At 43.1% G+C, this 20,469-nt stretch overlaps 1 protein-coding gene across 6 annotated transcripts in view; it reads left to right on the top strand.

Moving 5' to 3' along the window:
• The window catches only part of mrtfab (myocardin related transcription factor Ab), a 41,106-nt gene extending 23,453 nt beyond the window's left edge, over positions 1-17,653 (top strand). For 3 of the 6 annotated variants that reach the window (XM_061755933.1, XM_061755935.1, XM_061755937.1), the window contains 17 exons: positions 1,268-1,333; positions 4,186-4,241; positions 4,512-4,587; positions 5,474-5,632; positions 7,151-7,314; positions 7,418-7,543; positions 8,439-8,507; positions 8,582-8,766; positions 9,023-9,188; positions 9,546-9,926; positions 10,007-10,960; positions 11,898-12,098; positions 12,173-12,265; positions 13,900-14,040; positions 14,168-14,263; positions 14,715-14,775; positions 15,782-17,653. In XM_061755933.1, the coding sequence (XP_061611917.1) occupies positions 1,268-1,333; positions 4,186-4,241; positions 4,512-4,587; positions 5,474-5,632; positions 7,151-7,314; positions 7,418-7,543; positions 8,439-8,507; positions 8,582-8,766; positions 9,023-9,188; positions 9,546-9,926; positions 10,007-10,960; positions 11,898-12,098; positions 12,173-12,265; positions 13,900-14,040; positions 14,168-14,263; positions 14,715-14,775; positions 15,782-16,332 (3,545 nt within the window). In that variant the 3' untranslated portion in view covers positions 16,333-17,653. The remainder of the gene's footprint in view (positions 1-1,267; positions 1,334-4,185; positions 4,242-4,511; positions 4,588-5,473; positions 5,633-7,150; positions 7,315-7,417; positions 7,544-8,438; positions 8,508-8,581; positions 8,767-9,022; positions 9,189-9,545; positions 9,927-10,006; positions 10,961-11,897; positions 12,099-12,172; positions 12,266-13,899; positions 14,041-14,167; positions 14,264-14,714; positions 14,776-15,781) is intronic. The other 3 variants (XM_061755934.1, XM_061755938.1, XM_061755936.1) reach the window with 2 other exon arrangements.
• The last annotated feature ends 2,816 nt before the right edge of the window (positions 17,654-20,469 follow it).

The raw sequence follows: 20,469 nt of genomic DNA, 5'->3' as shown, positions 1-20,469 counted from the left end.
TCTTGATGAAATAATTGATTGTAATAATGTTCAAATCCTGTGGACTGAAAAGAAACGAGAGTAAGGGTAGGCCTGTGTTACATCCGTTTTAGAGAAAGAAGTGGTTATCTCAGTTCTTACCAGGAATTAGAGAGGTTGTATAATGCAATGTCAGACTTAGAACTAGTGCAAACAAATTTTGGCGCTGTTGTTGTTGTTTTTTTTCATTTATTTAATTATTTGTGTAATCTCCGAATATCCTTAATATCCTTTATTCCTTAATTTACACATATTGTGTTGCAATGAAAATAATACGACAGCAATTGACACTGAATAAATGTTTGCTCGACCCTGTCCATGCAGAAGTGGACATTTTTATTGTGCTATATTCTCCATCTTACCTTTTCTGAAATGCTAATGTTTTAATTAACAGCTTGCATTCAGCGATTAATATATGTCGGGGACTTTCTACATTTCTGTCAGTGCAGTGGAACCTCCGATTTCAAACACATTCCAATAGTAAGATGTTAACCAGGGTTCTGTTCCTGTACTATGTTTGTCGTCATATTTATCTTTGCCATCACGGTTAACGTTCTGCTTTTTGTATTTAGAAGTTCCACCGTATTTGCAATGTTGATATGTAAATTTGTCTCACTCTGACTGCATAATTATGAAAGGTTCCCAAGGCACCAATGTCAAACATGGTCTAACATTGAGCCTGTTGTTCTCCTCTGTCTGGTTCTCTAAATGTCTTTCTTGGTCTCTTGTGTTATGTAACAAGTGCTTCCTGTTTTAAAAAGATGGCACAATCGGCCTCATTCTGAACCTCTTGCAGTATAATTTCCTCCAAAGTATTTCTTGTTTGTTCTTTTGCTGATTTATCTTGCTTTATCGTATCATCCGATGGTATGGTTAATTGTTCACCTATCTGTGCACACCCATACAAACAGAAAAAAATAATAAAATGGTCTATAAGCAAGAGGAAGTGTGTTGTACACTACTCATGAGCTCCTTGTACCCGCCTCTTTTGCTTTGAAAAAAAAAAAAACTTCAAGTGGGAGGAAGAACTGACTGCTAGAAAATGTGACTTCTTTATGTCACTCCAAATGCATTTGCATTCCTGTGGTGGTTTATTGATGTAAAAGTGGACAAAGGACTTGTGACCAGCGGGACAATAAGAAAAAACAAGCAGCAGCATTTTTATTTTATTTTTTCTTCCTACTTCACGATCTAACCGGACTGACTCCGATTTCCTCTTCTCTCCTTCACCTCCTCTGTCTCCATGCAGTCCTCCAGCTTAAACTCCAACAGAGACGCACGCGAGAGGAGCTGGTCAGTCAAGGGATCATGCCACGTAAGTGTCACACGTGCAAAATCGTATTGTTAGCTGCTCATGACCTAATGCTGTTGACTTGACACAAACTGTAAAGGAAGGCCTTATAGAAACCATTTCAAAAAGTGGCCCTTGCATCCTCAATGAGCATATGCAATGACATATCTGACTATACACATGTACTGCAGGATGCGGTTGCTAAACACGGCTATCCCCTTCTGTTGCTATCCGTCTATCTGTGCATTATACGTTGAATTCATGGACTAGTCTTAGTTTTTGCACATTAGTTATCAAATAGAAGCGCTTCCTCTTCGTCTGCATCCAACTTCCTGTTTCAGAGATGTGCAGATCACACAGTAAGAGTCGAGTAAAATAAAACACAAAGAAGCATGTAACTGCACAGGATGTATGATCGTGTAACTCCCAAACTTGTGATAGTGAAATGAAGACTAGGTATATTTTCACAGAAAGAAAACTAAGGTGCAATGAAGTTGAGCCAACATGAAAAATTCACTGCAGTGGCTTTTTGTCCATCTCAGAATTCTTTAGTAGGGTTAGTAAATCTATCTGCAACCATTTAATATGACAAGGCCCACTGCCAATCCCATTAAATTGTCCAGGTGGAATATGGCACAGTTAGAACGTGCAAATAGAAACTAAATGGAGAGCTATCTTGTGTCTGTGTGATGTATGTTCTCTAAGCCCAAGATTCTACAGTCCCTTTTTCGACTGCATCCTCATGTAGAGCAAGGCCCAATTCAATAATTGGACTGTAAGGATCAGGTGACATGCACAGAAACAAAACAACATAATGTTTCATCTCATGACATTGAGCGTTCTCTGTGCGAGAAGAGAATCTTGGATCCTGTTGGTGGGATCCGGCTGAATTGTCAACTCAGCCATGGTGTGAAATCATGGTTTGCAACGTAGGAGGTGTGAGTAAGAAACTTTCTGCCTTCAGTCCCTCATTAATGACCGTCTCTGTGGTCTTGAGCAAGGCACTTGCTCCAGCTGCTTTGATGTTAATAATTTGATTTAAAAAAAATAATAATAATAGTCTGACAGGTGGATGATAATATTAAGACCACCTTAAGGCTGCAGGCTAAATAAGAATTACGTCATAGCCTTGACCTTGCGGGTGACAGAAGACAATTTTAAGATAAGAACAAAATGGCAAAAGTCAGTCGCACCAATTGTATATGGTGGTTAGTGGCACATAGACAGCCTGCATTATCTAACATGTCAACTCAATACCGTACCAGATATCATCAACTCCAGACTATCTGCTTCATTGGTCCAAATTTCTAAATGGCAAAAGCCGCCATATTCTTGTGAAGCCTTTTAATCGGAATCATATTGATTGGATAAGTATGTTAAAACATGCAAATAATTTGTCTCTGGTAGTTGGAGTCACTCTTGTACTAAAGCAAAAAAGACACTATGATCAAATATACTTTTGGGCCCCAAACACAAATACACAGTACAGCGAGTCATAAGGCAATATAAAGTGTCCAGTAGTGTGGTAATATTGATCAACAACAATTGTGCAAACGATGCACAGTGACAGAGCTACAACGATGAATGAAGTGACAATGGGAGAGATGTACAAATTGGTTTAACAATGAAATTTTTAGTAATAGTTTAAGAACTTAATGGCAAAATTAAGCTGACCATCCAAACGTCAATCAAACAGTGACTGTTTTAGTTTAAATCCATTGTGGTCTGGAGCTAACTCCACACTTGAGTGACTTACAACTGACTTAGAAATCAGTACTTGCATCTCCTACCCGCCCACAAAAAAAAAACATGCGTACGCACACACACTCCACTGAGGATGTGACGGTATATCTCATAATTTCAACATCCAATTCCATGTTATTTAGTCTCACCCGGTGGCTGTGACAGAATATGCGACGTACAGTAATGTCGTGTCGTGACGTTGACGCTTCGGTTACATCACAGTCGGTATGTAGGTCCTCTGAGTACGTCAGGAGTTGTGACACAAGGAATGTCCCCCACCCTCCCACACCGGGTGTCATCTCGTGGTCACAATGTCTACACCATGCGTGTCCCAGGCATGGATTTCACCAGCCCTTGACCAATCAGATGACAGCTCTCTTTCAACACTCCCAACTGCCGCTGTCTTTTCAATATCCTTCCCCAAATAGTTATTTTTCAGACAACACAATTTTGATATACTGCTTAGTTAATCTAAACAATTTGTCAACTTTACTGGCTCTATACTTTTCAGAATTCATTCTCTCGGAGTGTAATGCACTTATACATGGTTTCCTCCCACAAGCCCATAGCAAACAGTTAATCCATCAGTCTGTCCCCTTGCTCCCCATTAAAAATACACTCCAGACATCTGCTCATCAAGAATAGATGACGTTCCTGCAGAGCTTCTGTGCTATTCAGTTGATTTTTTTTTACTTACCGCCATTTCACTTTATTCTTGGCTGGCAAATGGTAAAATGGGTTACTAGTACTATACCTGCAGAGGAAGTATGTTTAATCGTAACAATCAGCTTTGATGGTTGTGATTGTAGTCATGGGTTGTGAATGGTTTGCCACACTTCAAACATGTATGGAAAAGACACGACGCAAAGACACTGACTGTGTTTCCTTGGCTAATAGCAGAGGTGGCCCACGTCAGTGAAGGCTGTGCTTCTGCTCCTGCACACGCTGCATGCAGCCTCGTCATCATCATCAGCGCGTGGTTGGGAATAACAATTCTGACCTTCCCCTTCTGCGCCCACTTGAGCCTTTAACAGCTTTGTCACATTTGCCACTCGCTCAACGGAACAGGGCAGCGTTCTAGATTTCTGTTATATTATATTTATCTATTTATTTATTTATTTATTCCCCCTCAGCGCTGAAGAGCCCGGCAGCCTTTCATGAGCAGCGGCGGAGTCTGGAGCGTGCAAGGGTGAGTTAATTCCCTGAAAAGAAGCATTAAATAAATAAATACATAAAAAATTACATGCTACAAGGATTTCTAAGTTCTTAAAACCTCTGTTGCTCTTCTCTGCCTGTACTTTGGATAAATCCCTACTTTGTACAAAGAAGGTGCCATTGTTGCCAACCTGCCTTCTCCCAAAAAAGACCTTAAATTACAGACCTGCCACAGAACTAATGTCATCATCGCATGATCTGTGCGTGTTGTGGTGGTTATTCTCATGTGCGTTTCTTCGGACAGACTGAAGACTATCTCAAGAGGAAGATCCGCAGTCGTCCCGAGCGCTCTGAGCTGGTCAGGATGCACATTCTGGAGGGTGAGGGTCCTCATTTTATTTAAACATATTTTGATTTTTTTTAGTTGCATGCAAAATAAAAGTTACTGCAAATTCAACATTAAAGTTAAGGCTTTCCTCCACAGTTTTCTATAATATGTGCAGTGTTTTGGTAAACCTCATTTGTAATGAAGTCATGACTAAACACTTTTAGTTTGACAGACACCAATGTTCAGGGGAGGTACACACATACCGATTTTCAACATTTAAACAGATTTGAGACCCAACGCGTGATGAGGAAAAAATCGGCAAGTGTATGCTTACAGCTCTTATACTGTGAGGTTTACTCGAGATGACCAACACAGCACATCACATCCAGAACAATATCCTTTGTAGTGCCAAGACTGAACTGTGAGAGGCAGCATGATGGCATCCAGACTGCTGGAAAATACAAAAGCAAAAATTAGTAGTAGAAGTAGAAATAGAAGAATCTAGGGTAACTTTTAGCTTGTCTTGTAACATGATAGTTGCAAACTCTTCTTGTCTTTTTTACTGTGGGGAATGACTTGGGAGACATCTTACACACTCAACTCCTTTATTTCTGCCTGGTAACAGCGCAAGCCTCAGGTCATTTAGTTTCACGTCACAAAAAGTGTTCGTAAATATTGAACAGGTTTAACATGATTGTTGGCCCTGACCATTTTTCAAGTAGCGATCATTCTAAGCACACCCACACCACAGGCTAATCAATCAGGATAATCTTTCAGAAACATCTCGCAATCTGGCTTTTGTTGACTTTGACTGTCACTATGTGTGTACCCCGCTTAAGTCAAATGAGGAAGCATTTCATCAAAAGTCCCCTCAGACCCCCAAGGAACTTTTTATCCTGTGCGTACTCGTAGCTTACCTATCCATGTCTGTTCTACAGAGACATCAGCAGAGCCCTCCCTGCAGGCCAAGCAGCTGCAACTGAAGAGAGCTCGACTGGCCGACGACCTTAACGACAAGATCTCGCACAGGCCAGGTCCCATCGAACTGGTGCACAAAAACATCCTGTCTGTTTGCCCTGATGAGAACTCACCACCTGGTAACTATGCCTCCATAAATGTTTTTTAAATGACACCAGGCAAACACATTTACATTTGAATAAGTATACAGTTGCTTCAGTGACAAACTTGAGTACACAATGAGTTCAAATGTTTGGACATACTTTCTCATGCTGTTGAAGGAGAAACCGTGTCCAAACCTTTGACTGATGGTGTATGTAATTAGTTAACAATGCAATTACGCAAGGCCAGAAACAAAACAAACGAGCAACCAGAAAGTGCATTGCCTCTGTCTATTCCATCCATTTTCCGTACCGCTTATCCCAGTGATTCTCAACCAGTGTGCCGGGGCACATCAGTGTGCCTTGAGCGCTCTTCAGATATGCCGTGGGAAATTATAAAATTTTACGTAATTGCTAAAAAAATTCTTTATTTACAAGAAATAATGTATCTTTGTTCATCTATTTATGCCATTGCGGCATATAGACAGAAAGAACAAATAAATGCTCTTCTATTAGATGGCAGAACGTACATACAGTAATTAATGTATCCACTTTTTGTGACATTTTTGTTTGTTGGTGTGCCGTGAGATTTTTCAATAACAAAATATGTGCCTTGGCTCCATAAAGGTTGGAAATCACTGGCTATCCTCACTAGGGTCGTGTGCGTGCTGGAGCAGCTAACTCTGGGCGAGAGGCAGCGTACACCCTGAACTGGTTGCCAGCTAATCGCAGGGCACACATAGTCCAACAACCATTCACACTCACATTCACACCTGTGGGCAATTTAGAGTCTTCAGTTAACCTACCATGCATGTTTTTGAGATGTGGGAGGAAACCGGAGTATCTGGAGAAAACCCACGCAGGCACAGGGAGAACATGTAAACTCCACACAGGCGATGCCGGATTTGAACCCGGGTCCTCAGAGCTGCGAGGCGGATGTTCTAACCCGTCGGTCTCCGTGCCGCCGCATTGCCTCTGCCAAGGCCAAATTGTTATGTGTGCGTTTGCAGTACAACACTATAACTACTTAAATGATTTGTGGCTGGGTAGGGCTTCTTCAAGGAAGAAACAACTACAAATATGACCTCTTGTCAGAGTCTGCAAAAGTTGAATCAGGGAAAATACACTCTTCAGCAATAATTACTGAATTAGTAATTAGAGTAATATCCGCTCACCTCCAGTAATGTGTAGCGATTGTGCTTTATCTGCTCTTGCACCACCTCTCAAATTCCTACATTTGGACTCATCTGCATTGTAGTACTGTGACTTAAACATTTCCTCATATAGTTGTACCACTTCATACTAAATGTGACACAGCACAAGAGAAATGTCACAATAGCTATGTGGGAACATGGGGTCCTTGTTTTGCAAGATGGTTATGTATCGTAGTGTATACATTCATGTGTAACTTCTCTAAAAAATATATATATATTTTAAGTCATTTTCCGTAATCAATTTGGAATATGTCACTTGGTTAGAGTTACTGTTAAGGCGCTCATTTTAATTACTGGCTCGATTATGTTGATTACACCAGTGGATTTATTTGGTCTGTTACAGATTCTCCAAAGGGAGCTGGAGGAGAGAGCTCGTCTTTGGACGAAGACAGCAATGACGCGCTGTCACCCGACCAGTTCGCCATTCACGACTCTCCTGTGAGTGCTGTCCCGCAGCCGTCGCCCTCAGATGTGCTCGCCCAGAATGGAGACATGTCCCCCACACAGGTACTGAAGAATAAGACAGAAGAATAATAGGAAATAATTCAAATGTAAACAAACTTATTTTATTGTGAAAATGGAAAAAGTTAAATATTGTGTTTTTGTTCAGTTTGTCACACAGCCCACTCCACAGCCTCCTCCTACTCCCCTGGTGAACGGGTCAGATTCACCCCCACCCCTGAAAGTGGCAAACGGGACCATAGTAACCTCCCGCACATCCTTTGGGCAGCTCAAGGTGAATATAAAATGTAAATTTCAGTCTATTGAGCGCAAGGATATGCAAACTGTACCAACTAAATGAATTAAACAAAAATCTGAGCCATGCATATTACACATACAAATATTAGAGGAAACAAACACTGCCAAGCTTATAGGAGGAAATACGTAGAAACGACACAAAGTAACACAGAAGTGAAAATACTGCTATTGCCCAAAAAAAATATCCTGCTCACTGAATCCACTTAAGTCTTCATCTCCGGCATTGCAGTTGAAAGGAAACAGCTATATATTTATGTTTTTTACCCTTCGCTTGTGGAAAAAGCAAATGGCAATAACATCTTTCAAAGTTTTGGTGGGGTTTACTGTATTTCTCCTGATACCAAACAACCTTTGAAAGCAAGTACTCCCCTTGCATAACTTTCCACAGAAATATACAAATTTTCTTTCAAAAACATGTATGTAAACACAAGCCTTAATACATTAAAATTGTAAATGTTCAACAATTTAACTTCATAAAAGGAAATGGCATGGCTAGGCTGGTCATTATGTCTGATTGATGCATGTAGAGTTGTACAGGCGTGGCAAGGTGAAAAAAAACTGAGCTTGAAAAGCACATAACTTGAGTCCAAAGTTTTTAGCATGTTGACAAATTACTGCTTTTGCCAAGTATAAATGGACACCATGTCTTCATCTCTTTACCATGGAGCTCTAAAAAAAAATATTGAACAGTAAACATGATTTTTGTGAGTTAAGAAGAAGCTAAGGCTAGAGGAGAGGTCCTGGGATTGGGAAAATCGGCAAAAAAGCTTTGTTTACACCACAGGGCTAAAAGGTCGTGGCTTAACAGTTTGTACTTTATGCTATGTAACAATGTCTCCTCGTTCTCAAATTCTCACATTGTCCGTCTACAGTCTCACAGTAAGACAAGTTCTGACCGTCCTCCGCTGAGATCCAAGAAAGCAAAAGACAACAAACCCAAGGTCAGCAACTTCTTGCGACAAGGCCAAAGAGTGTTCATTTCCTTCTACTAACAATTATTTTCTATGACATGCAGGTGAAGAAGCTGAAGTACCACCAGTACATCCCTCCGGACCAGAAGGCGGACAAGGAGCGTCCACCTTTGATGGACTCTTCCTACACCAAACTCCTCCAGCAACAGCAGCTCTTCTTGCAGCTGCAGATTCTCAACCAGCAACAGCAGCACTACAACTACCACACCATCCTGCCCGCGCCTCCCAAGTGAGTGTCAAGCAATGCTGTTTGTCATATTCTGTCCTCCATCAACCTTTATCATCTGGTGTTTTCTGTTACTCTTGAAGTCTAGAATCACAAAAGCTAAAATCTGTCAGTTAGCCTCATGTTTTGTGAGTGGGCTGTAATTGTCAATGTTCACTGTCAGTATGCCAGTATTATTAATGACCAAGACAATTAGTTTGTAAGAGGCTGCTAAGATTAGCAGGTTGTAGCTCTACTTATAACCGGTCGTCAACTTCAGGCGAGCTCCAGAGCAGCCTCTCCCGACGAACCCTAGCCCTTCCCCCACTCGCAACGTTCCCACGACCACCAATGGAACCCCGACAAGTGGAAACGCACGTCAGAGCCAAATTTCAGTGGGAGGGGCCAAACCGACCACTTTGCCCGCCAACCTGGATGAGTTCAAGGTAAATAGAATAGAATATGAACATCAAATGTACTAACATCAGATGACTGGAGTTAAGTATCAAAGATGAACAAAGGTTCTTCGGCTGTAAGTGAAATAGTATCATTAGTTTTATTTATGCTGTTTCTTATATTTTGACTCAATTTAGCTACATGAGAACATGAACAATATTAATAACTCTCAGTATGATTCAGAGCCATTCTCCACCACTGCTCACTGAAACCACAATAATAATAAAAAAAATTGTTGAATATGTCTATAGCACTGTCAATCAAAACGTTACTTTGTTTGTAAAAGCTCTGTTTTGTCGAGTTTCTTTCACTTTGAGTAAAGTCCTAGTATCGCTCTCTTGTTCCAGGTTGCCGAGTTGAAACAGGAACTTAAATTGCGAGGTTTGACCGTCTCCGGCACCAAGAACGATCTCATCGAGAGGCTCCGCAACTACCAAGAGCAAAACGGCACCCCTGCGGCAGTCTCGAAAAATGGCGCGTTGCAACCCATCCAGCAGAGCGCCGCCTCTGCAGCTAACACCGCTCCGACTGCCGGCACGGACCCCCAACAGGCTGAGGGAAGGTTCAAGGTAGCGCTGTCCCCGCTGGCTCAGGCTTTTCCCGGTCGAGTCATCCGTTTTGGAAGCACCAGCTCCAGCCCGCCCATGTCTCCATCGCCATCTGAACGCTCATTAGCAGGGCTGAGTCCAGATGAGACCAGCTGTAACGGAGACATGTTTGGAGAGATGGTGAGCACCCCATCCCAAAAAACACACGTTTGTCTCGCAGGCTTTTCTGAACACCTCTTGTGTTATTTTTCTTTTTTCAGGTGAGCTCTCCCCTGACTCAACTCACCCTCCATCCCTCTCCTCAGCACCTGTCCAACGCCTCCCCTCTTTCACAAGCGCCCAGCCAGCCGAAAGAAGAAGGCCTTAGCTCATGCAGCCTCCACAGGTCTTCACCTGGCTCAGTTAAGTCCCTAGAGCCTTTCTCCGTGGTAGCCATGGACTCCTCTTCCATCGACAAAGACCAGATGCTACAGGAGAAGGACAAACAGATTGAAGAGTTGACCCGCATGCTGAGGCAGAAGCAGAGGCTGGTGGAGACGCTCAGGTCCCAGCTGGAGTTGGGAAAGATGGCGGGAGGTGTGGCGTCAGAGCAGGAAGGAAGTGACAAGAGAACACTGTCTCCAGATGTTAAATCTGAGCCACTCGTTAAAGCCTCGCCCATTGAATCCCCCATGCTTCACAATGGCCTGGTGAAGGTGAAGCAGGAGGCTGAGACTGAGGAAGGTATGACGGGAGTCATGGAGGAGGCATGGCAAAGCAAAAGAGTGCTCCAGCCTATGCAGTGCTCCCAGGAGACTCTGATCAGACTGCAGCAGATTAATCGGCTTCAAGTTCAACAAGCGGCGCAACTGAAGCAGTCGCAGATAGTTTCGGAGCCCAAGTCAAGCCCTCAAAAACAACACGAGCACAAAAAGGAATCCCGAATCCTGCTCCACCAGCAGCAGCAGCAACTCCAGCAGCTCATCATTCAGCAGACACAGCAGAAGCAGCTCCAGGCCCAGCAGAAGTTGGCCCACCTGCAACAGGCTCAAGGGAAGAAGAACCAAACGCAGCACAAGAGCTCGGTTCAGCTGAAGCGGGTTCAAGTGCAGATCCACAACCAGACGGTGGCCACCCAGAAGCCTGCAGCCAACCAAAGCCACCAGAGGAAGCAGCTGAAGGCTCAGCAAAGGCAGCAGCACAAACAGCAGACGGCCACTGTCAGCACACAGCAGGTGAACATAGCAGGCCCACTTCATCACAAATCATGTTCATCACATAATTAGTCATACAAAGGTTCTAAGGCACATGCACTCACACCCCCCACAACATTAGGTACACTTACACAGACTACAGAGATTCAGAAAAAGAGCAGTATCAAAGATTATGTTCAGTTTTTAGATGGTACAGATGATGCAGTAGTGTTTATAATACACTGGTATACTTACTAGGTCACGCCCATGAAAGGCGCACATCCAACATTACTGTGCTTTCGACTTGTTCCAACATAGAGCAATTACACTTCATAAAACCATTTAATTCATGACATTTTATTATGCTTTAATAAAATAGTGCTAGGCGGCACGGTGGGCGACTGGTTAGAGCGTCTGCCTCACAGTTCTGAGGACCGGGGTTCAATCCCCGGCCCCGCCTGTGTGGAGTTTGCATGTTCTCCCCGTGCCTGCGTGGGTTTTCTCCGGGAACTCCGGTTTCCTCCCACATCCCAAAAACATGCATGGTAGGTTAATTGAAGTCTCTAAATTGCCCGTAGGTGTGAATGTGAGTGCGAATGGTTGTTTGTTTGTATGTGCCCTGCGATTGGATGGCAACCAGTTGCGGGTTACACTGGCTCCAGCACGCCTGCGACCCTTGTGAGGATAAGCGGCTTGGAAAATGGATGGATGGATGGAAAATAGTGCTATTTCTGTTTTTAACATAAAGTTTGAACTATTAAATAAGACAAATATTTAGTCCTTCTGAACAAAAGAGACAGCATAGAGAAGGTATCAAAATTCAAAAATCTATTTCCACGTATGACTTTCAGTTTGTATCATATTAATTAATTTAGTAAACACAAATCTATCCAGTCTAATTATATACAAATGTAAAAATCCAATTTACTTCGCTAATAAGTCTCATGATGTTGGTCCCCTCCCTCACCCTCCCCCATAGGTGGCACCAGTCTTCATGAACCAACAGAACGGCACTCAGATTCACACTCAGGCTTTTTCATTAGACCTCCTTAAGGCTGGCGGCACGCTGGTCACTGACACCAATGGCAACCACTACTTGATCGCCCTCACCAGTAACACAGCAGACGGTCAGAACCGAACGCCCTCACTGGCCAAAAGCAACGGCCGCGTCACGCTGCAGGTATAGACTGGAAAAAAAGGTGTACTCATGAGCGTGAAGAGACCACACGTCCTTCATAGTTTTTGTTCCTGCAGAGACTGCAGTCGACTCCGAGCAAGCTGCCTAGCACTGACGGCCAATCACAAGAGCAGAAAGACAGGCAGAGTGTGACCCAGCCAATCGAAAAGGTATGACTACAGCCTTCTGTCTTTCTAGCCATCTATCATCTATCCATTTCTGTCTTCTGTCTAATTATTTCTGTAAATCATTTATCCATTTATATCGTGATCCACTTGTCAATCATCTATCTATGTCTATCTGTCATCTAGTTATCATTATCCATTCATCCTTCCATTTATCAGTCTATCTATCTTTTGTCTATCTATTGATTTACCTATCATGTCTATCATCCTTCATCATCTGTCCATTTATTAATATCTACAGTTGTGCTCCTAAGATCACATATCCTTTTTTTTTTGGGGGGGGGGGGGGGGTGTTAAGGTAAATTTTTAGATGCGATTATTTGGGTTGAAAATGCCCAGGATGCCCTTTTTCAAGCTATTCTAGTTGGTTTTTTATGCTTGGCATTAGAGACAATGTAAATAAGCTTTGCTCTGATTGGATTGCTGAAATCTGTAATTTAAATAAGGAAAACAGCTTTGCTCTGATTGGTCCTTGTCAACCAGCAACTGTCTTCTAGCGGCAAGCATTTATAGCGACATCACATGACGCCCTTGAATGACGATTCCGTATAGGCTGCAGATATACAGTGTATTGTACTTTATCACTTTTATTAAACCCTAAAGATAGAGCAACATAAAGTAGCAATGAAGGAAGTAGTGAATTCCTACAGAGGATGTGGGCAGAAATAGTGAGGGGTATACTGTATACATACAAGTTACCTCTCAGTTCTCATTTGCTCTGTGCCCTGCGCAAGATGCTCATAGCCCGCACACATTTTGGTGGCAATGACTGCAAGCTTCGCGATTTAATCATTATAAATTATAAATGTAGTTCAGTATTGTTGTAAACCACAATACATGTATGCTTTTCTGTACTCTATTTGCCTAGCTTGGCGGCTACCGACTGTGTCTCGCAATGCACTTCCAGCCATGTGTGAAAGCTTATGTTTGCGAAGTCATCCTCCACGAAATGTGCCCAAATACAGCACAATTCGGGTTCCGAAATGCTTAGGAATTTCTCCCGAAATAAAGTCAAGCCATTTATTCCTCAACTCCTCTGAGTTTGGAAGGTGATGCAAAGATGCAGTGCATTGTCACTCAGTGGGCATGTGCCAACCATGGAGTGGACAGGTACTTAAATTTTGTTTGACAATATTATGTCACAACGATGCCGAATTCCGATCCTGTCGTTTACAAGCAGTTTGTTGTTCAAAGGCTATTGCATTCAATTGACATACCGCTTAGATGTCAAACTTAAACCAGGTCACAGACTCATTTTGACCTATGTTACAATATCTATAAAACAGTGGAAAACATTTTGATTTTGATGGAAGGGGACATTTAATAATTGTTATTCTGAAGTGCCTTAGTTTAATTTAAATATCATTAAAAATAAAATACTTTTTTTTTTTTAAAGTATGGTACACTTCTTACAAATCCTGCCACTGTATGTAAACTTGTGGGCAGAACTGTATCTGTGGCTCTATCCATCTATCCATCTTCTAGCTATTTAATGGTTTACCCACAATTATCATGAGCTTTGCACGTATCTACAAATTCATATTGGAAAAGTATAATAAATCCGGAATAACTTAAATTGATTCAGCTGATGGACGCGTGCCGTTAATTTCCTCCCCCAGGGACAGAAAGTGGAGCTGCACGTGGACACCAATGGCGTTCCGCCGGCCAGCTCGTGCGTCACCGCCCCCCCCAACCTGCAGCCTTTCTTCGACGACATGTCGGACAGCGAAAGCCAAAGCAGCCTGATCTCTTCCTTCAAGGTGCCGACAGCGCGACCGATGCACGTCACGTTTGTCTCCATTTTCATCCCTGCTCCTCGTTCTTCCCCACATTCATTGATTTTTTTTTTCCTCTCCTTTTTCCTTTCCTCTCATCACTCCATCCCAGCAGAGAGAGCGGGCGTGTCCGCCCTATGACCGGCACACTCTGTTTACTCCTCCCTCCCCCAAACCCAACACCTCTCTTCCTACAAAGCGCTGCAAAGTATGTCCACCATCCTTTGCTATCAAATGTCTTTCTTCTGACTGCTTTTTTAATTTCACTTCCTCACTTTGTTGCACAATCTCCTTATTTATCTTTTGTTGTTGTTTGTGTTGTAGAGCACTGGTCCCCAACCCCCGGTCCGGTCCGCGAGGCATTTGTTACCGGGCCGCATAGAAGGAATGACCAACTTATATAGTTTCCGTTTTATTGCGTTTTCGTGTGCCAAAGGTGTTTTATTTTGAAAAAAATCTTTCCACTGCCGGTCATGTTAATTTATTTTGGCTGTATATATATGCCACACCTTGACAACCGGTCCATGAAAAAAAAAAATACCGACTCTAAACCGGTCCGCGGTGCAAAAAATGTTGGGGACCACTGTTGTAGAGGACATTTTTACTTTTTGATACATTTGTACACACTTCCCAAGTAATATAGTCACTTCTGTTTGCAGGGGAATGGCGTCAATTGTCAGCAGATGGACGACCTCTTTGACATCCTTCTCAAGAGTGGAGGTACTGAGATGTTGCAAACACACTCCCACTCAACTGTGTTTACAGTACCGTACCTTTTGGTTCAGCTTGTATTGTAGGCGCAGTGTTTTTTTTTTTGTTTTTATGTTTTCAGGGGAGGAGGTCTGTGTCGAGCCAATTTTTGATGTACAGTAATCCCTTGTTTATCACGGGGTTACGTTTCAGAACTGCCCCCATAGATGAAATCTGCGAAGTAGCGACAAATTATTTATTGTATTATTTATGTAAATGTAAAAGTTTCATATGCAATTCTATGCCAATAGGTGATATTTTAGAGAGGTGCATGTATTGTATTTGTCCACTTGAGGTTACTATCCATGCACTCTACATGAGCATAGGGACACAAAATTTGGGTGTACTCTGATTGAGTGATGTAAACATTAGTCCACGAGGACATGATGTACACATATTTCTTGCCTTCAGCATTAGCGCTGTGCCTCAAAGTGATGGTCAGTGTTAAAGCATTATGGGAAGTAGGGCCGGCAGATCCTGCTGCTTCTCAGTATTCTTTGTGGTGATGTATTTAACTGCAGTACTGTAGTTGCAAAAAATCAAGCTGAACGTTGCTCTTTAGTTGCATTTGTTCCTGTCCATATTGTTATGTGTGTGTGCATTAGCTATACGTCGGGCATTCCAGTCATGTTCTTTTTATCCTCAAGCTATTTGGTGACTTACCAAATGTATGATTATCAATAAGGTTTGTTTTTCTGCAAAAGAATACAAGCCCATTTGTCCTTACGTGAGTCATTGTTGCCACATTAAAATCAAATGGTAAGTAAAGCTAACTGTACCAGAGATTTGCAGATGAGTAACTGCACTACACTGACCTATAAAGAAAAATTGCGACACACTGAATCTGCATTAAGTGAACCGCAATATAGCCAGGGATTTCTGTACAAGCGAGCGTCAGATAGGCCACTGCTAGATTGCCACTCACAATTTTTGGCTTAGTTTTTTAAAATTCCTTTCCTTTTGTGCTCTCCAACAGAAATCCCCGGTTTTAAGGCCAACCCGGACCCATCACTCGCCCCTCTGCACTCTGACCCGCCCTCTCCCACCTCCCCGCAATCCCCTCTCCACCTCTCCCCTCCTACCCCTACCTCTCCTCTCGTCTCCCCTCCAGCCCCCCCAGGAGAGCCCTGCACGGGCGGCGGTCGCCTGGAGGACTTCCTGGAGAGCTCCACGCTTCTCGGCGTCGAGCCCGGCGGCGGCCTGACGCTCATCGACGACCTCCACAGCCAAATACTGAGCACGTCTGGCATCCTGGACCACCCGTCCTCCCCCATGGACACGTCCGACCTGGGCTTCTCCACCCACTCGGCGGAGCTGGACTTGGTAGACGCCGCTCTGGACAGTATGGACTGGCTGGACATCTCCATGGTGGGGAACACCAGCGGCGGGAGCGGCGCGGGGGTAGGAGGAGGAGGGGACGGGGGGACGAGCCTGACCCCGCTGACCCCGCACACACCACCAAGCGTCTTCTCTGCTGACTTCCTGGACAGCACGGACCTGCAGCTGCACTTGGAGTCGTGTCTGTAGCCTCAGACGACGGCGCGCTGTGCTCAGGCTCCACCTTGATACCTTCTCTATGCTGTCTCTTATCACTGCTGGGCTCTCTGGCACACGCATATGGAAAACCGTTTGACAATTTATTCAATATCCTTGACATCCAGCTGAAGGTCATTACACTAGTCCCCTTTGTCCTCGATCGTAAGACAATTCAGCGCACTAATAAAATGACTTGTTTTTCTACTGTTTTTTTCCACTACTAGTGCCACTTTTGGCCTATGAGTATATATTAAATCATACTAGCAAAATACTGTGCTGCAATAGTAAGACTACTAGCACCAACTATCATTCACTAGTAGCCTCCTGGACCCTCACTAATAACATGTAGTTGGCCTACTAGCCAAAGTTGCCAAAGTTGTTCTAGTAGTGTGCAGCAATGTCATGCAGTAGTGGGGAAGAAGGTACTAGTAAGATAGTCATTCTACTAGTTCGCCCTAGTTGTTCTACTAGTGTGCAGAAATGTCATACAAGCGTGGAAGGCAGTAGTGGAAAAAAAAACTTTGCTAGTTAGTCGTTCTATTAGTGTGCTGAATTGTCTTACTAGTGAGGACAAGGAGCGTACTGGTTCAGGGAGCTAGGATATTGAATAAATGCTCAACCGGCGTTGCATACAAGCACACATACACACAGCCCTTTCTATTACTGGCTTTATTATGCACTATGAGGTGGACTTCAGGCAAACTGTATAGTATTTCCATGAGGATCCATGAGCATTACCTGCTGAAGGTGAATCAGTCATTTCAAGGAAAGCGTTACCCATCAGGCCTTGTACTGTCAGATGGAAGTGTGTGTGAAGTGCGTGTGTGTCAGTGCCTCCTAAACTTTGCACTTACGTCAGATTGGTTGAAGGGGGGCGTTCAGGTCAGCAGATGAATGTTGGGCGAAGCCGCCTTTTGTGTTACGTGACTGGTCGGCTGAGGTGGTGGGGGGGGGTGCAAAGGCAGCTGTCAGTGGCCTCCCTCCATCACCAGAGCAACCTGAAGCCCACCCACACTAGTCAAAACGAAAAAAAACACGCACAACCGTCATTGGTTGTCAGTTGCTGTTGAAATGAACCATATCAGTGGCGACAGGTTTAACTGAAGCCTCGTTAGAGGTTGTGTATTATTGGTAGACCACTATGTATTGCTGTATATGGGGTGTATATTATCAATTGTTCATATGGCAATTTTTTCTTTGCTGGTTCTTTAGTGGAGCTCGCCAGCTGGGGGAAATAGGGTGAGGGCGGGGCCTCCAAAGACTTGGACCTTGTCTTTTTTTTTTCTAAGAATAAAGAAAAAAGCTATGAAAACTCTTGTCCAAATTATTAATGTAGTTTAACAGGGTGACCAGATTTTGGAGCACTTACTAATACAGGGCAGAGGTGGGCAAAGTAGGCTCTATTCTCGACCAAGCATTAGATTGTCATTGTGAGTCCTGTAATATGTTTGATTATTTTCATAAAATTATATATATATATATTTTTTTTTAAAGTGTTTCCTTAAAATTGGGGCATTTAAATGTATTCGTTTGTGTTTTTAGTTCATCTCCAATTGATTTAATATTTTTTTAAAGTAAAATAATTATACTCTACGTACTGTGCATTAAGCATTTTATTAAATAACTGGTTAGTTATAATTTACCGATTACATGAACCTACTGTGTTTAACATATTTACATTCCTAGTTGACCCCATCTACGAATGACCCATTGTACTCATCTGCCCCTTTTAAAAAATTTAAATGTGGACCTTTAGCACTTAAGTTTACCTCTGCTTACAGGTGGTCCTCGGCTAACGACGGAGTTTCACGTAAATCGGAACGTGCCGTAGTCTATCACTAATCAACGCTAACACAGTGGTGAAGTCTTATTACAGCAAATGGTAAAAACCTGAAAATTGCCACGAGGCGGCGCCATTAAACAGAAATAGCTACTTAAAGGATGAAGAAAATCTACAGGATATAGATTCTATATAGATTTCTCTATATTATAGAGATACAGGACTCATACTCACATCAGCATGACTTTATTTAATATATTTGTGTACAAGAAGCATTAATTTCCTAACTTGAAATCTGTATTTAGATTGTATTTTATCATTTCTATTTACAGTTTACTGCGAGACGTGAGTGACTTGAACGTCAGGTGCACTAATTTTTCAAACTTTTGTAACCGCTTGACGGCGCTTTTTACCTGTGAAATAGTCAAATATTTATTTTTATGCTAACGAAGAAAACTCATTCTGAGCTCCGTTTTAACCAATCAACATCTCATTTTTCTGAGCAATAGTGAGCATTATCATCTTTGTAAAATCTGAATATTTGATACATTTCTTGTATTGGATCTTATGAGAGTGTGCATTTTAGGCTTTTCTTCAATTTTAGGTTGTTTTCCCATTATAGTTGGCTCGTTTCAATAAACGCAATGTGTTTTCTTTCCCAGCGAATGTGGAGGCTACACTACAATCTTTGTTTTCTAAGAACTTTTCCTTTGCCGAGATCGTCCATCCACCTCACAGGTGTGGCATATCCAGATGCTGAAACAGACAGCATTATACTGCACGTGTGTGCCTTTGGCTGCCCACAATAAAAGAACACTTTAAAATGTTCAGTTATACTGTATTGAGGGTCCAGGGGCCTAGGTCATTTTTTTCCCCCTGCATTTAATAGTCAAATGCTTTTTCTGGCAATTTCCTAAAAAGGTAGTGCTTCAATGTGCTTGTGGTGGATAGAGTGAGGCTACAGGGAGAAGAGATAGCAAGGGTGGAGGACTTTAAATATTTGGGGTCAACCGTCCAGCGCAATGGTGAGTGTGGTCAGGAAGTGAAGAAACTGGTCCAAGCAGGTTGGAACGGGTGGAGGAATGTGTCAGGTGTGTTATGTGACAGAAGAGTCTCTGCTAGGGTGAAGGGCAAAGTTTATAAAATAGTGGTGAGGCTGAGGTGGATTTTTTCGCCTGTGGTTCCGAGTCGGAGGTCACCCGGGAGACCTGCGGCTTTCCGTCGGGCATGGGATGAATGAAGACTTGGAGACACTTGGCGTTTGGGCTAATTCGATTTATTGAACAAGCCTTAGTGTCATAACAGCTGCTTACAATGCCAGAACAACGAAAAAGGCCCCCGAAAACCCCTGGATCTCAGTTTATCATGGTTTAATTCTCTGGGCGTGGAATTAACCCCTCCCTGGCTGCATCCGGCAGATGGCCGTTCCTCATGACCATATTTGGAATCACACTCGCCTGCTGGCGCCTCACCTTCTAGCGACGCTCACACCCGGTTCCCTCATCTTATAAGATGCAAAACAATCCTCTTTGGAGACCGGGACGCCTGTTGTGAACCCAAGACACGTTACTATCTGGGCGGAGAATGAAAACCCTAATAAACGTACAAATGGTTGAAGGAAGTCCTTTTAATGTAGAACTTCAAAGAAAAGATGGTGGGCTTGAATACAGATCTCCAAACATTTGGCCCTTGCAAAGGAAGTCTGATTGTGGTACTATTGAAATATACTACAAGGCCAGCCATGATGTACGGATTAGAGACAGTGGCACTGAAGAGACACAGGAAGCAAAGCTGGAGGTGGCGGAAATGAAGATGTTGAGGTTCGCTCTCGGAGTGACCAGGTTGGATAAAATTAGAAATGAGCTCATCAGAGGGACAGTCAAGGTTCGATGTTTTGGAGACAAAGTTAGAGAGAGCAGACTTTGATGGTTTGGACACATTCAGAGGAGAAATAGTGAGTGTATTGGTAGAAGGATGATGAGGATGGAGCTGCCAGGCAAGAGAGCTCGAGGAAGACCAAAGAGAAGGTTGATGGGTGTCGTGAGGGAAGACATGAGAGCAGTTGGTGTTCGAGAGGAGGATGCAGGAGATAGGCTTGAAATGTTATTTTCTCTGGTGGGACAGTTGATGTGCTGCTTGTATTTCGGGAGTTCGTAGTTGAGTTTAGCTTTGTTAAAGTCCCCGAAAATAATGAGGGGTGAGTCCGGGCGTTTTTTTTTTCAATTTCGTTTACTTGTTCGGCGAGCATTAGCAGTGCGGCGTTCGTGTTAGCTTGAGGCGGAATGTAGACACCAGCCAGAATGAATGATGCGAACTCGCGAGGCGAGTAGAATGGTTTACAGTTCAAA

The sequence above is a fragment of the Phyllopteryx taeniolatus genome, chromosome 19 (genome assembly GCF_024500385.1).
Source record: "Phyllopteryx taeniolatus isolate TA_2022b chromosome 19, UOR_Ptae_1.2, whole genome shotgun sequence".
NCBI classification, from domain to species: domain Eukaryota; kingdom Metazoa; phylum Chordata; class Actinopteri; order Syngnathiformes; family Syngnathidae; genus Phyllopteryx; species Phyllopteryx taeniolatus.
The sequence above is the reverse complement of the archived record's forward strand: the minus strand, read 5'-3'. Positions and strand labels throughout refer to the sequence as shown.